The sequence below is a fragment of the Varanus komodoensis genome, unplaced genomic scaffold (genome assembly GCF_004798865.1).
Source record: "Varanus komodoensis strain SLA01 unplaced genomic scaffold, ASM479886v1 scaffold37, whole genome shotgun sequence".
NCBI lineage: Eukaryota > Metazoa > Chordata > Lepidosauria > Squamata > Varanidae > Varanus > Varanus komodoensis.
The window spans coordinates 4570630-4587478 of NW_025335889.1; the positions used below are offsets into that span (position 1 = coordinate 4570630).

Consider the following 16849-nt stretch of genomic DNA (forward strand, 5'->3'; position numbering starts at 1 on the left):
TGTTAGGTCCCTGCCATTTTGGTCCTTTATCATGCCCATCATTGCATGAAACGTTGCCTTCATATCTCCAATTTTCTTGAAGAGATCTCTGGTCTTCCCTATTCTATTGTTTCCTTCTATATCTTTGTTCATTTAAGAAGGCATTCTTATCTCTTCTAGCTATTCTCTGGAATTCTGCATTATCTTTCTCTTTCTCCCTTGCCTTTCACTTCCCTTCTTTCCTCAGCTATTTGTAAAGCTTCCTCAGACAGCAATTTTGCTTTCTTGCTTTTCTTTTTCTTTGGGATGGCTTTAGTTGCTACCTCATGTACAGTGTTGCGAACCTCCGTCCATAGTTCTTCAGGCACTCTGTCTATCAGATCTAATTCCTTCAATCTATTTGTCACCTCTACTGTGTATTCATCAGGGATATGATTTAGGACATACCTGAGTGCCCTAGTGCTTTTCCCTACTTTCTTCAATTTAAGCCTAAATTTTGCAACCAGAAGCTCATGATCTGAGCCACGGTCAGCTCCTGGTCTAGTTTTTACTGACTGTATAGAGCTTCTCCATCTTTGGCTGCAGAGCACATAGTCAGTCTGATTTCTGTGTTGACCGTCTGGTGATGTCCATGTGTAGAGTCGTCTGTTGGGTTGTTGGAAAAGAGTGTTTGCCATGACCATCGTATTCTCTTGACAAAATTCTGCTAGCCTGTGCCCTGCTTCATTTTGTGCTCCAAGACCAAACTTGCCTGTTATTCCAGTTATCTTTTGGCTTCCTACTTTAGCATTCCAATGCCCCATGATGATAAGGACATCATTTTTTGGTGTCAATTCTAGAAGGTGTTGTAGGCCTTCATAGAACGGTTCAACTTCAGCCTCTTCAGCACCAGTGGTTGGGGCATAGACTTGGACTATTGGTATGTTGAATGGTTTGCCTTGGATTCGAACTGAGATCATTCTGTCATTTTGGAGACTGCATCCCAGTACTGCTTTTCCTACTCTTTTATTGAATATTGATTGATTGATTGATTTATACCCTGCCTTTTTCCTACAAAGGGCTCAAGGCAGCTGACATCATTCTCCTCCTCCATCTTATCCCCACAACAACAACCCTGTGAGGTAGGTTGGGCTGAGAGTCTGTGACTGACCCAAAGTCACCCAGTTGGCTCCATGGCTGAGCGGGGACTAGAACCCAGATCGTCTGAGTCCCAGTCCCATGCTCTCCATTTCTTCTGAGGGATTCTTGCCTGCAGTAGTATACCTGATGGTCATCTGAATTAAATTCACCCATTCCTGTCCATTTTAGTTCACTGATTCCTAAGATGTCAATGTTCAGTCTTGTCATCTCTTGTTTGACCACATCCACCTTGCCTTGATTCAAGGATCTTACATTCCAGGATCCTATGGAGTATAGATCTTAGCAGCATTGGACTTTCCTTTCAGCACCAGATACATCTGCAACTGAGTGCCCTTTGACCCATTCACTTCATTCTTTCTGGCGCTACTTGTACTAGACCTCCGGTCTTCCCCAGTAGCATATTGGACACCTTCCAACCTGAGGGGCTCATCTTCCGGTGTCATATCTTTTTGCCTTGTAGTGCTTTCCATGGGGTTTTCATGGCAAAGATGCTGGAGTGGGTTGCCATTTCCTTCTTCCTTCTCCTTCTTTAGGTTTGCCTAAAGGGAAGTTCCACAGGATCAATGAGCTGTTTTACCCTTTGAACTGCGGTGTGAATTCCACCCACAATGCCTATTAGATCTGACAAGAAAGAGATGGCAAACAGATCTGCAACTGTATAATCACTTTACAATACATTTCAGAAAGGAGACAACCATTATGGAAAAGATAACAGACAGCAGAAGAAAGCCTTCACAGTCTCAGAGGGAACCATCCTGATAACGTAACAGGGAAGTGAGATTCTGGAGAGTCTACCTGGACTGATGTGTTGCTCGCTATATTACTGCTTCTCCCTAGATAGGGGAGAGAGGGCTTTGTAAAGACCTGAACAGTGGGTCTTGGTGAGGGAGACTGTGAGATGTAACTGATAAAACACCAGCTTGACAAGCTGTTCTCTCAGCAGCAAAGTTCACTCCATTCTGTCTGACTTCCGAATGGCCACAACTCCCTGAGTCACTCTGATCATGCAAGGGAAGATCTGGAGGGCAGGATGTCCAGAAAACAGGCAAATCCTGCTCAGGGGAGGCTGTGGCATTCTCACCCCTTGGAAACAATGTTCTCAAACCCACAATTAACAGTTCTTGCTAATACATAGGCCTTGCTGGCCTTCATCATTGGTCAGGAGTTAGTATGCATGGAATGCCAAGAGCTGAGAGTGAAATAAATGTTTGAGGATGAAGCAAAGGCTGGAGTCCTTGATGACAAAGGGGAGGCAGGGCTTGTCCTTCTTGCAGACTAAAATATAAGCCTGGCTGATTTGTGAATACTGGGGGCCAGATTCTGAAAGTACCATGACCAGCACAACCACCTGGCTCCTTGTGGGGGTTTTGGCCCTTTGGGCACAGCTGCCATCTGTCTCTACCATTCCACCAAGAGGTAAGTGTCAATAGAAAAAGAGTAGTGTGTTCATTCAGTCATCAAGATTTCACAGTTTCCGGGTTCTTAAGCACATTGAATTGGTGTGGGGTCCCATTGAAATGAATGGGACTGGCTTCTGCTTACACTTGTACATGATTGCACTGTTGATTTCAATTTCCTCATGCTCCCACCTAATATTTCATGAGATTTTGCATTTCCTTTCGGATAAAATGTCTTTGGGTTCTTGCAAGACATACATGCAAAAGTCTACAAATGAAAATGACCTATTTCTGCACGAATGAAAGGGCTTCAAATTGATTGCTGCCATGTTAAGGCAGCTCTGCTTTGTCTGTTAGCAAACCTGCACTAGTTTGTTACCCATTTGGTTTGAGGCCCTCAGGTTTCTGTGCTGCACTGGAGGAAGAAATGCGGCACGACCACCAATCTGACAAGGGCTTGCTCAACTTTTCAAACCCATGTTTTATACTTGCTCTGCCCACTAAACAGCTCACTGTACAACCATCAAGCTTCAGCTGATCGTAAGCCAGTTCTGTGGCTTAATTCCCGTTTGCATGCTCAGCCCAAATCCTAACTGTACCATTCCAGACTGCAAGTGAGCAGTCACTGAATGATAAATGTGAGGCTTCTTGTGGAACAGGATGCCTGTATGTAGGCAACTGGAATTCTTAAACCTAGAAGCCTTCCGCATAACAGCTAGCTTTGTATGTGCAGTTATTTTTATTTTCATGAAGGAGCATTCCATCATTGGAGCACCCATAGCAGTGAGGTGGTATAGCTGGGGTCAACAAGAACCAGGTTCTCATCATCATCATCATCATCCTGAACAACAGTGCAATTCTTGACAATCTTACCATAGTGTTATACACCCCAGTTCAGCAGTTGAATTTGTGTTGCTGATTCTGTGCATCTGACTATACTCAGCTATTTAAGCCCAGTAGACAAAAGCTGAAATGGCTACTAGTGTCTCTGAAGCAGCAGGAGACACCTTCAAGTCTAGGTTTTGATTACCTGAGTGTAGAATTTATTTCTGTATTATATTGATATTCTACATTTCTCCCATTGTAGAACTCCAGGTGGCTGTTCCCAGATGGTCTCCTCTCCAAGGTCAGGGCAGCCCCAGACTAGCTTAGCTTCAGTGTGGGGGATGTTTTACGGGCTTCTCAGTGTGAAATCAATTTCTTTTCATGAGGCCACTTCTCTAGCTTGCTTCTTTTGTTATTGATTGCTGCAAAAAACTTAAAATGTACTGTTAAGTCAGCCTTCTTATTTTGTATTGCCATAATAAAACCAATAGTTAGAAGATCTATTTCCGCACGTGCCTTCAAAAGGAGAAAGGGGGTGATGGTCCTGACAAACTCAATCCGCATTGGGCTTCTTTTCTGGTGGCCACGTCTGCCCTGAACTGCCCTGCCGTTCCCTGTCCCTGAAAGAAGTGTTCTTCTTGGGGGTTTCCCTGAGCTACTAGAACTCCCTGCTGCTGTTTTTTAATTATACAATGATTTGCACTTGGAGAATTGTGATGGCTATGAAGATGAACAAACATCCTCTGATGCGGGGTGGAGGCAGGGGCTTGTGGTAGTGGGCAATTTCATTATTAGATGCATATGCAGCTGGGTTTGTGGTGGGTGTGTAGACCATGTGGTAAATCGCCTGCCTGGTGTGAAGTAGGGCTGTGTGAGGAATCCTTCTTGTGTGGAAAATCCATTGGATTCACTGGTTTCTGCTTCCTGGACTCTGGTCCACGTTGCAAGGCACTTGCTAGAATTGTGTCCCACACACTGAACAAGCAGTGCCATTCGTCTGTGTCCATCACTGCTACCAGCAACAGCAGGTAGGGAAGAAGGCACACCCACTCACAGCTCCTGTCTTTCTCATCCTGCAGCGTCTCCTGAAAGAGATGGTTGCCAGTTGTGCCACTGGGGTCTGTGCACATTTGTGGACTTCTTAAGTGTTTGTCCCATTCAGTCTCATTATAATGCTGCTAAGAGTAGAATTGAGTTATTCATCAATACAACTCCTTTTTACTTTCAGATAAAATTGGGACATGCCCCCCTAGTCCGTATCGGTGTGCCTACCCAGGAGAGGACCTGTGCAGTATTGACTATGATTGCGAAGGAATCAAAAAGTGCTGTTTCTGGGATTGCCGCAAAGTCTGCCGAAACCCTCAAGGTATTGTCTGTGTTTAGCACAAGGAATGTCTTTGCCCTGGGAAGGATTGCATTCTCACTCATCCCTGGGGTCCTGATGGCATCAAGGGTGGGTTGCCCTTACCTGAGCCACTTACCCCCACTCACTGCCATCTCTGGTTACTTTCGTGGTGTAGAGTAAGGCAGGAGAGATTGCTCCTATCCGTCACTGCACCAGAAAAGGGACTTTTATTTACTGTCCCGAGAGCCTGAAGACAGTCATATGAGTCTGAGAAATAGCTACACGTCTCCATTGCCCTGTTGCCAGCCGGGCATCCTGCATTCCCTGATCTGAAAAATCCTAAGGGAATCACGACTTCATTACATCTTCCTCTGCGTTTGGTCAAGTGTGGGAAACCAAGGCATGGCAGGCTGCAGGAACAGGGATTGTTCAGTGAAAGACATGGCACTCACACATTCCTTGGCCACCTCACAAGGCAAGCACAAGAAACAAAAACCCAGCCCATGAGATTTTCTCCAAAAAGCTCTTCCCCTTCGAATGGGGACCCCTTTCAAGATCGGTCCCCATTCATTGCAGGCCACAGGCCCTGCTGCCATTGTGTGTCAGAGCTTCAAGCATTTGTGCCTGGCCTGCAGCGGCACTGGTTCGCATCCTGTCTGCCTCCCAAGCCGTGCGCACACCCTGCCTTACGTTCTGAAGAGAAAGAGCAGTCTGAAGTTCAGTGTGCTCAGACGATGCAGGAGAGGCCTTGTGTGGCCTCGTCATGGGAAACGTTGAATGCGGCCAGAACTTCTGCCAAAAAATACACTCTTGCTAATCTCCCTGTGAGTTTCACCGGAAGTGCTTTTGAAAACATATTGAGTGGGAACACTACATGGCTTTATAATCTGGTTTTTCCTCAATGGGGTGGACTTGGAGTGCTGCATCTGCTTATGCTCATGTGTGGGGCTAAGTGGAGTTGACATAAGGAACCTCCAAGAACATGGGACATCTGGTATGCATAGCTTAGCCATGTTGCTGGCCTACTTTGTCTGACTGATTTGATACATAATAGACATTCATGCTGCATTTTTCCTGTATACAGATAAACCTGGCACCTGCCCTGCCGTGCCGCATTACTGCTCAGTCCAAGGACGAAAGGTTTGCAGCCATGACTATGACTGCCCAGAAAAGCAAAAATGCTGTAATTTACCTTGCGGGAAAACTTGTGTGGACCCATGACACGGTACGTGCCAATCTGAATCTTCTGACTGACTTCTCACTTGGATTTCCTTCCGAGTATGTAACTTGCTCCACACTTTCTCCTAGCTGTCTTGTTACAGTTTGTTGGATGGGTGGATTGAAGAGGGGGTAATACAGAGAAAAGGACTAAGTTTGGATGTCCCCCTTCTCTGTTTCCACTCTGGCACACTTCAGAGGAAATGATCAGAAGCTTCCACTTGAAATGTTAAAATAGGCAAAGTTTCCATCCCAAATTATGTATTAATGCATATCTATTTTTAATTGGTGTTAACCATTTCTCTTAAGCGTGGGTTTTCACTTCTCTGTTAGAAAGGTTATATATAGAGTTGTAAACCTTAGTAGTCTTTAAAAAAGGTAGTTCCTTCATCCTCAGTCAGCTTGGAAAAGTGTAATCTAATCTTTTTGAAGGCTAGTTTGAAAAATGACTTCTGTTGGTCAGGCTGGCAGAAGACAAAGCTGAAGGTTGGATTTCCCTGCTTCCAAAGGGAATACATGAATCAAGAGGACTGGCTCAGGACCAATGGTCGTGAGATCTAGTTCTCCACCAGCAACGCACCCCCTTGGAAATCTAATATGTTGTGCATTTGCCCGCGTGGAGGTCCTAGTCACCTATGGCTGCCAGACAATTAGTTAAGATAAGGTAGATTTAGAAGTGTTCTGGTGTATCACATGTCTATTGAAAAGGTATTCTGGGTGACTTATGCCCTTTGAACACTGAAAGTATGCAGGACTGGGGTAAAACTGCACAACTCAGGGGACCGGTAGTCAGTGGCAAGAATCCAAGAGTGGTGATTCTTTGAAGGCATGATTAAATGACCCTGACCAGTTGCAATGGATTAATATAAGGTGCTTTTCCAAATCAATCTAATAGACAAGATGATTCACAAAATAATTTGCACTTTTCATTTATTTCAGATCTCCTAGATGACTGATTACAACTTTTTTCAGGAGCTGCAATGAGACAGCATCATGAGTACAATAGGATTTACTGAGCTACATGAAGAAGAAACTGAGGAGAGGGGATCAGAGCTCTGAGGAGAATCACTTTGAAAGTATAATCCACTTTTCTCAAACTGATATTGACAGTTCTCTTTACTTTCTTGTCAATTGGAGATGTACTGTCTTCCGATTGGTCCTTCCCAATGAATAATATTTTAGAATAAAAGCTGTCATATGAATTTCCCCTCCTTCATGGATCACTGCCTCATCATGGCGAAGGGGCTTGCGTAGCTCAATGAAGCGATGAGCTATGCTGTGCAGGGCCACCCAAGACAGACAGGTCATAGCAGAGAGCTCTGACAAAACGTGATCCACTGGAGCAGGAAATGGCAACCCACTCCAGTATCTTTGCCATGGAAACCCCATGGACAGTACCAAAAGGCAAAAAGATATGACGCTGGAAGATGAACCCCGCAGGTCGGAAGGTGTCCAATATGCTACTGGGGAACTGGACACGGAACCACTGATTGGTTCAAAATTGAGAAAGGAGTTCAGTAAAGCTGTAAACTGTCACCCTGCCGATTTAACTTATATGCAGAGCACATCATGAGAAAGGTGGGGCTGGATGAATCACAAACTGGAATTAAGATTGCCGGGAGAAATATCAGCAATCTCAGATATTGGGGTAACTGTCCTCGATTTAGAAGAAATTTGAGTAGGAAACTAATGCATAAGTCCACAGTGTGTGACCACATCTCTGGGCAATGATCCTCAATATTACATATCTATTGCACTTTCTGATCTGGAAAAAGCCCTAGAATTACCACATTACTTCCTAGAAATGAATCATAAAGATATATAATCAGTGGTGTAGTGGAGCTATTGTTCACAGTGTTCTCAAACCAGGATCATTGAATCAGTAGGGACAGTGACCACAGATGCCAGCTCCTCAGACTTCTCTATTCCCTATGTTATCCACAATCTTCACAGTAGGTGAGGAAAAATGGGTTTTCCAGCCACAGTCCATTGTTCTGAGCTGCCCCTTTTGTCAAGCACAATTCTTGAATGGCTGGGACCTTAAAGGGCAATTAAGATTCATTAACTGTGCAAAAATCTATTCCAGGTGGAGTTAAGAACTGCTAGTATTGGTTTGTTGTCTTAGGGATAGCCCTGGTTTTCAATGGTCGCTGAAGCCCACTGGGTAATGGTGCAGTTAGATGCATGGTATGTGACTTCTGAATTAAACTGCAACTCAAACTTGTAACATCATGCGAACGCCACAAGACTGGGTTGTTGGCATAGGTATCAAATTACCCAGAATCCTAACAGAGCCAATAGTTTCTGAGAGGTTTATTACCCAAATCAACAACTCATCCTTCCTGGGTCTGCATGGCACAACAAGCCAACCTGAATATTCAAAATGGCAGCCAGCACTTGGAACAACCCACCACAGCTTAAATAAGCCAAGGTGGACTATGGCCGTCTTGCAAACCAGCCCATAAGTTTTCCGCTGTAATGCAAAGTTGGGGAAGGGACCTCTAGGGAAATCTTGAGCTGGTGGCATTATGTTGTTTAGAGTCAATATTGTGTCCTTCCTGTTTCTCATGAAATGAGAAGAGTCCTCAGCCAAAGCCCAAGGTACTAGCCACTACGCTATCTTGTGCCAGCTCATTATTGTGTGACTGCCAGCTGCTCCAAATAAACTGGGCATTGTGCTTGATGCAGTTTTGGAAAAAGGTATGGGATGCAGCAGAAACGAAAGATGAACACAGATGCCGGCATTCCTGAATTCCTCTGGGAGCACGGCTCCGGGAACTTTCATGAAGAATGTCTGTACGCCAATATTTTTACTTTTGTACCTCTGCTCTTCTATACATTTTAGCTACAACCAAGTGCACTATGCCCCATGCCTAAGAAAGACTCCCATCCCTTCCAGGGGAATTAATGTCACTCAACTGCCTCTTAGCCAGGACTAGAATAAGTACGGTACTTGTTGTAGAATTTGGTTTGTTTGGTTTATTATCGATAGCACATTCCTCAGGACTATCCAATGCTTTCCTTCAATAGATTTGGAAGGTGATTTAGCCGTTTTTAGACACAAATGCTGTAATGCCAGTTTTCTCTTGCAAAATGTTGTTTGACATATTTGTTCCACTGGAGATTATCCTAGAAAATAAATGGGGTGTGTGAGTGAAACCTTTGATTAATAAACATGGTCTATAGGTCCATATCCCCCTTGATGGCAGGAATCTCTACTGCTCCTGGTAATGACTACCCCACCCACTGTATGGGAAAGAGGTGCTACTGCAGTTTCCCCTTGCTGTCAGGAACAGCTGAGATTTCCAGATAGCAGGTCTATATGGCAGCTTCTCAGTGGTGGAACTTCAGATCCTAGATTGACTCAATCCACCCAGTCCAAGGCAGGAAGAATATCAGAGTCTTCCAGTTCCACCTAAGCCTTGCTTAAGTAATCAGATCTTTCTGAGCATGTTCCTATCCTTTGGTCCTAGCTTACCTCTCAGTCCTGCTTCCTGATTATTTCTTCAGTTCTGACTTGCTCCCTTCTCTACACTGCCTTCTTTGATTTATCCTTTGATTTATCCTTTGATTTATGCTAACTTCTTCTTTATTGTCTTTGTCCCACACCTCCTGGTTAACCTAGCACTACTGTCCACCCTAAAACTGTCTCCTTCAGACAGGGAACATCGTAATGGATTTCCATATGATTAAGTCTTTCAAAGCCTGAACTGAAGAAGTCACTGTGCATCAACCTCCAAATAAAAAATAGATATTTTAAAAAATAAACTCCTTGATTCCTCCATGTAACTTGGTCCTTGCAGAGAGCCAGAGTGGTGTAGTGGTTAAGAGCATGGGATTGGGACTCAGACGATCTGGGTTCTAGTCCCTGCTCAGCCATGGAGCCACCTGGTGACTTTGGGCCAGCCACAGACTCTCAGCCCAACCTACCTCAGAGGGTGGTTGATGTGGGGAGAAGATGGAGGAGGAGAGATGATGTAAGCTGCCTTGAGCTCTTTGTAGGAAAGAGGCAGGATACAAATCGCAATATAAATAAATAAATAAATAAATAATCAGGCTCATGGCCACAACAACCAGGATGCTCCGGTTGTCATGCTGTTGTATGCAGTGCTCGAGAGAGAGGATCACATTTGTGAGTCGAAAAATAATTTGGTGCAATGTCTCTCTGTATTCGTAGCTATTCTTAAGTGATAAAAATGGATAAAATAAACCAGCAAGAAAATGTCACACCCCCTGAAGAATACCAGGGCCACACATGCTCTAGAGGAGGTATTTGTACTGCACTTCAGACCTCCTGAGGAATGGGAGATTTGCAGACAAGAAGAGTAAATGACATTTCCCTTTCTTTTTTTGCTTATGAGACCATCGTCAGGTGTGGTTCACAATGCTGAAGAGCTGCCTGCCAGCCCTGACTAGTGACATTTCACATGACACACTCTTTGCCCAACCCTACAGTCTTTGCCCAATGAATCCTACAGTCTTAGTTGCTAGACTCCCAGTCTGGCCAGTTCCTGCTTCCTTTAGATCTTTCTTTTTCATCCCCTTGTTTAGAAGGGATAAATGCCTATAGAAATGGAAACTATATAGTGGAACTCTCCATTTATAGTGTATGTTAGTCCCTTTTCCCACTTCTTTCCTACCTGTGACTTGTCTGGATTAAGCCTCAATTTATTGGCCCTCATCCAGCCCATTACCCCAGCCGGACACTGGTTAAGTACAGCCACTGGTCACCTATGGAAATTGGCTTACCTTGGAGTCCTGCACTGGCCTTCTTGGCCCATTCCAACTTCAATATTCTATGAATCTATGACTGGCTACGTTCCATGGCAATTTGAGATAGCACCCAAAACCCTTTCTTTCACAGAACAATGCTATACTTCCCATTCCCTGCTAGCCACCTTAGGAATGTTTGAAGCAACCTCTAGCAGGAACACGAACCACCACACCAAATGTTCTGACTTACAGAACTCTCAGTGGAAAAAACATATCCTTCCCCAAAACTTTGATATACATTTTAATATAATGTAAAACTTTTTTGGGGTGCAATACCAAACTCTGGGTGGACACAATGTTTCCCACATCCGGTGTCACAGCACTTCTTGGGCCCATAGCAGGTTTCGTCATTACTGCAGCTATTAGGTGGATTCAGTGCAAGGCAAGGCATTTCAACAATGGGGCAGAATCCAGGCTTCTCTACAAAACAGAAAAACTGGGCTGAAGGACAAACTCATATAATCATTATGCATCTGCTTCTGGTTTCAGCTTACCAAATAACATCTACTTAACTTTTGAAGCATTGTTTCAAAGTCACAGATACCTTTATATGAGTCACAAGCTATGATTTCATATATCAGACTGGACCATATTTTCAATTTACCTAGAGAAAATTCCTGGAATATAGGAATTATATTATTGACCATCACACAGTATGATCAGCTGCCACAGAGTAATTGGCACTCTTTCTCAGAATCAGGGTGGTGTTGTGTTTAAGAGTGCTGGGCTGGGGCTCAGGAGCTCTGGGTTCCAGTCCCCACTCGGCCATGAAGCCAACTGAATGACTTTGGACCTTTTATAGACCCTCAGCCCAACCTCACAGGGTTGTTCTTGTGAGAGTAAGATTGAGAGGAGGAGGAGAATTATATAAATCACCTTGAATTCCTTGAAAAGGACAAAAGGCAGAATATAAATATAATAAATAAATAAATAAATATATGGACAAAACACATTTACCCATGGCAAATAGTTCCAATGCATTACACAATGAATTTCATAGTGAACCAGTTCAGAACTTAAACATCCTGCAAGTGCTCCAACAGCTTCTTTTATTCATCTATTTATTTGCTTTGCTAAAGCTGTAATTGCAGTGGTTCTGCTCCTGCATGGCTGGCTGGTCCCAGATGGTGGTGCTGAGGGACAGTCGCTCTGCGCCATGGCAACTGTGTCATGGAAATCCTCAGGGGTTGATTCTGTCCCCCATGCTTTTTAACATCTACATGAAACCACTGGGTGAGGTCATGTGGAGGTGTCAGTACACTGACGGCACTGAACTCTTCCTCACTTTTCCATCTGACCCAGGTGAGGCAGTGGCTGTCCTGAACTCGGTAATGGGCTGGCTGATGAGGGCCAATAAACGAAGCTGAATCCAGACAAGACCGGGGTCCTGTCTGGATTGTATGTTTTGTTATGGGTTATTTAGTTAATTTTCATTTGCTATTTTATGGGTTGTATTTATCAGGTTGTATGTGGTTTACATTATATCATGAGATGCTTCCATCTATTATCTTATTGTTTTATCTATTCTATCTGCTTCTACCTGCAGTTTTATCAACTGCAGTGAATGCTGTTTCCAACATTTGTAAGCTGCCCAGAGAACCTTCAGGTTATGGGGCAGCATAGAAGTGGAAACAAATAATTAAATAACTGTTCTTTAACAGATGATTTAACATCAATTTTAATGTCAGCATGAGAACGATTTAGAAAATTTGTAATATAAAACTTGCCCTACATAATTTGATTAATAAACCTTCTCATGCATAATAAAATTCACAATGATACATAGTGGCAACAATACTTCATCTCTTTAGTCCCTTAAACATCCACAGGAGCAGGGAGCAGCCTGTCTTTGGATACTCATTCCTGCCTGCTTAACACTTGGGGAATTTCCTTTGCATTTTGAGTGGTATTGGCGGGGGGGGGGGGAGTTCTCTGACACATACAGCTGGTACCATAAGGAAAGGAGGAAAGGACTCTCTTCTGCCTTGTTCTGAGATTTCTTTTCCCATGCAAGCAAAAAGGAAACTCCATTCTCCACCTTTACTTGCATTTCACAAAACAATGTTACATTTCCCCTTTCCCTGCCAACCACCTTAGGAATATTTGAAGCAACCTGGATCAGAAGCACCAAACACCACACCCAGTTTCCTGATCTGCAGAGATTTCAGTGGCAAAACAAATAAAAATAAAATAAAATAATCTTCTTCAAATTAATCTAATACACTATTGAGAGCCAGGTTTCTCCTGCTTTGCACTCCCAAAACACAGACCATTTTTTGGCAAAAGCTTTTTATTCTCTAAGTGCACTTCCAGTAAGCACAACCAAAAAAGAATGGACCTCTGAGCGTGCACAGAGCAGTTCCTGAATCGAATCTAACAACGTTTTCTTTTGAGTAGCCCAGGGGGCCCTCCCCCAGGATGTCCGTTTTGAAGGTGGGCAAGCCCCTCTGTCTGTTGCTCCTCCAGTTGGTTGGCCCATCTATCCCAATGCCTCATCATGGGGTCAAGGACTGTGCCGAACTCAGCAGGCTGCAGGAGTCCTCCCTTGCCCCTTCCCTGAGCTGTAAATCTTCACTATTCTCATTGTCCACCTAAACATCTTGGGAGGGAAGCCCCTTGCTTCTTCCATTTCAGTGTCTGAGAATTCAGGTTCCCAGGACCCCTCACCATGGACTACTCCATATCTGCCTGACCTTCAAATGTGCACCAAGAATAACTGTCCCTTGCACTCTCAACATAGACTCTCGGTATAATGCAGAACTGTTTGTGGGTACCATACCAAACACTGGGTCCACACAGGCTGTCCCACAGGCCGTTACGCAGCACTTCTTTGCTCCATCACAAACGGAGTCCTTCCTGCATCTAATTGGGGGGTTGGGCATAGCGCATCTCACACGAACGTATCGGCAGTATCCAGGTTTAACTGCAAAAAAGAAAAAGTGGGATGAAAGAAGCTGATAATAATAGTTATGCTTCCACTTCTGAACTCAGTTGACCAAGAGTGACCTTTGATGCAGTGTCTCCTCGTCTGCAAAGACATTTATATGCGGCACAGGCTATCATGCCATATACCACACCAAACTGGGGATTTGAACTTCCTTCACATTTCCTGGAAGGTTGGAATTCTGTTCTTGACCAGTGATCATAACCTATGGTTGCCACAGAGTGATTGGTACTCCTTCTTGTAAGAAGCCTGGGGCAAACAAAGCACACATATTGCCCACGGGCAAATATTTCCATTGCTGAGCTTGATGGTGATCCAAATTACACCTTTACATCCTCTAAATGTTTCAACATCCACATTTATTCATTTATTTTTGTTGGGTCTGTAAGAGTTCATTAACTGCTTATTTAAGGTATATGAAAAATTTAGGGACTTGGTTTGTTCAAGAAAACTTTACTAATCTCCCTTGAGGAAGGGTGAGATTATACAGCTGACCAGCTCCAGCGGAAGGGAGGACAGAAAGGATACAGCAGTGTGTGGAGCTGCTTCCTTCTCCACCTTCAAAGCAGCAAATAATCATGGTAATAACCCCTTTCCCCTTTTGTTACATGTATTAAGACTGTAAGCCTGAGGGCAGGCGCTGCCTTAGTGATGGTCTCAGAAAGCCCCTCTGGGTGCCTGGATCACCCAGACTCACTTGCAGTACCTGGTAAAAATGCTTGGCAAAACTATGCAAAAATATTTATTTATTTATTTATTTGGAATTCTTAGATGCTGCCCCATTCGCAAAAGCCTCAGGGCGGCTTCCAGCACAAATAAATAGCAATACAATACATAAAAAGATGGAAACATCCTGGCATAAATATAAAATCAATAAATAAAATCAGCAATTAAAATCACGTTTAAATGAAAAGGTCTTGGCTTGGCACCGAAAAACAAATAACGACAGAGCCAGGCGGACCTCTCTGGGGAATGCATTCCATAAGTGTATTCCATAAATATGTACTAATATCTGCGTTGACTTAGAAAAATCACAAACAGTGGAAAACGAATAAAATATCCCTTTTCTTTGGAAGAAATTGAGTGGAAAATTAGATTCACTCACCTGCAATAACAATAGCTATAGAATTAAGCAACACCACCAGCAAATAATAGCAAGGAGGAAAGAGAAAAATGAAAAGCAGCCTGTGAAGTCCTCCAAACATTATCACCAAACTGGATAAACAGGCAAAGAGAAAAAAGTCAGATGAGATTGAATGCATGCAAATATACCCTCACTGTTCTGCACTCCAGAAGGAGAGACACTGACAGCACAAGGTAATGTCCCCCAGTAACTGGAGAGAAAAAGGTGAGAGGTGTCTTTCAGCACTTACCAAGCACCTGACCATATGCAGGTGGCAGCTCTGACCACAGCGTTAGAAGACCCCAAAACAGCAAGATGCCAAGTATCTTCATGGTGCTCTTGGGAGCTTAGGTTCACCTGCATGTGCTAAATTTAACCAAAAGGTTATATATTCTGAAAAGAAGAGAGATGGGGAAACAAATATGTTTGCCAACCCACTGGACTTCCTCTTTTCCTGTCTCAGAGTAATTCTGTCATGTGCTCATTCCATATCTTAGTCAATACAGGTATGAGGAACTTACAACCAAAAGTCTGAAATCAGTGGTTACAAAAGAAATGCATATTACAGGAATATTATATGCTATCTCCTTTGCTTGTTTATTCAGACTTGGTCTCACTGTGTTGAGACCTATGTAGGATAGTAACCTCAATAATGCAAAGGCTGATCATGGAGATGACAGATTAGCTTACATTTAACAAAATGCAATAGGAAGAGCTCCTGGTAGGCTTTGCTAGACTTGATGTGCTGGATATCAGATCAATTGCCCCTCTAAGACTAGAGTTGACACTTTCAGATGTTGGCTCAAACTCCACAAAGCAAAGGCATTGGAAGTTATGACAGATGCCTTAACCAGTGTATCCCATGATGAGTGATAATGTTTTGCAGTGCCATGGAACCACTAAAGTAATCCTTCCAATGCTGTAAAAGAAGAGTAAAATATAATATGCCGCATAATGTCAACATTCCCCATTGAAAATGTAATGCAAATGATATTTAAGAAATCAGAAAATAACCTTTTGCCTTCCAGTGAGACTGGAGGAGACCCGGGTGGATGATACACCAGCAGAACTCCTAATCTGTCTCAGCAATGAACACAACATGTGAACACTCGAGATTGCTACACTCGAGAAGGCTAGGAAGTCTAACAAGGGAACAGAACTCCTGCAAACCACACCAGCCACCATCCCCTTATCATCAAATCAGGGTTGGTGCTGCACAATGTGGCTTAAAACAAATAGATACACCACAAGGACACAGTCCTAAAATCATGAAGCCTGTCAGGTGCACACGCATGAGCAGAATCGGCGCCCTCACCTGGTTAACTGTTCCCCACAAACTCAACTCTCACCAGGGCTTGGGCTGGAAGCTCTCTCCCCCCCCCACCACCCAATTCTCTCTTATAGGAAAACTGCAAACTCATCTAGAGGCTGAATTGTCCTTTTCCAGTTTGTTTTATATGGAAGTTGTTTCCCACATGCCTACACAAAAACTACTTCATAGCTCTATGCATCTTTGGCACCAGTAATTGTACAGAGTGACATGACAGTAAAAAAAGCAGATGGCTCCTTGGCAGAATTAAGGCAGTTCTTCTGCCCTAGGTCTCAAAATGCCCTTTGCTCCAGAAGTAGGGATGGGTGGAAATTTCATTAGGTTCATTTGTTATTAAAAAAAACAACAACATCCCAAATGCAGAAATTCATCCTTCAAGCAAATACAAAGGACTTGAAATTTTTAAAAATCAAATGCAGAAGATAGCACAAGGGACAGTTTCATCCACCCTTATCCAGAAGATGGTTTGAGGATTTTTTCCATGTATTTCAACTGCCACCTTCTGGAGAGTCCAAAACTACGTATAGCCCCTTCCATTTCTCACGGAGTGCTGCTGAGGGATTTTTGCAAAGCTCAGTTTCTAATCATCCAGGATAAACCATAGCACATTCTGAATCTGCTTCAATTTTCTCACAGCTACCACTAATTTTTCAAGGAAAAAAGACTTGAGAGTAATCTTTTTGAATGGCTCTGGGTGTCTTTCAGGTTTCTGTGGGCATTGACATGGAGGACGAACAGTTCATGGTATGGGGAAATTTACTTTCTTAATTCCTTG

General features: G+C 43.5%; 2 protein-coding genes across 2 annotated transcripts; one reads left to right on the forward strand and one right to left on the reverse strand.

Annotated features, from left to right (window-relative positions):
• Window positions 1-2396: 2396 nt before the first annotated feature.
• Window positions 2397-7002, forward strand: LOC123028503 (waprin-Enh1-like). The gene is made up of 4 exons (XM_044440373.1): window positions 2397-2535; window positions 4570-4707; window positions 5771-5911; window positions 6844-7002. The coding sequence occupies exons 1-3, from the start codon at window positions 2451-2453 to the stop codon at window positions 5905-5907; spliced, it is 360 nt and encodes a 119-aa protein (XP_044296308.1). The 5' UTR covers window positions 2397-2450; the 3' UTR covers window positions 5908-5911; window positions 6844-7002.
• Window positions 7003-8868: 1866 nt separating this feature from the next.
• SLPI (secretory leukocyte peptidase inhibitor) lies at window positions 8869-15783 on the reverse strand. The gene is made up of 5 exons (XM_044440310.1): window positions 15759-15783; window positions 14995-15110; window positions 13457-13600; window positions 10954-11097; window positions 8869-9033 (listed from the first exon to the last, which is right to left on the reverse strand). The coding sequence occupies exons 2-5, from the start codon at window positions 15074-15076 to the stop codon at window positions 9029-9031; spliced, it is 375 nt and encodes a 124-aa protein (XP_044296245.1). The 5' UTR covers window positions 15077-15110; window positions 15759-15783; the 3' UTR covers window positions 8869-9028.
• Window positions 15784-16849: the final 1066 nt, after the last annotated feature.

Excerpts from the sequence above, each read along its gene's own strand:
- LOC123028503 (XM_044440373.1), top strand. The coding sequence starts at position 2,451 with ATGACCAGCACAACCACCTGGCTCCTTGTGGGGGTTTTGGCCCTTTGG. Across the intron at positions 2,536-4,569 it reads CTCTACCATTCCACCAAGAG|ATAAAATTGGGACATGCCCC; the intron begins GTAAGTGTCAAT and ends TTTTACTTTCAG. Across the intron at positions 4,708-5,770 it reads AGTCTGCCGAAACCCTCAAG|ATAAACCTGGCACCTGCCCT; the intron begins GTATTGTCTGTG and ends TCCTGTATACAG.
- SLPI (XM_044440310.1), bottom strand. The coding sequence starts at position 15,076 with ATGAAGATACTTGGCATCTTGCTGTTTTGGGGTCTTCTAACGCTGTGG. Across the intron at positions 13,601-14,994 it reads TGCATATGGTCAGGTGCTTG|TTAAACCTGGATACTGCCGA; the intron begins GTAAGTGCTGAA and ends TCTTTTTTGCAG. Across the intron at positions 11,098-13,456 it reads CTGTGTGGACCCAGTGTTTG|AGAAGCCTGGATTCTGCCCC; the intron begins GTATGGTACCCA and ends TCTGTTTTGTAG.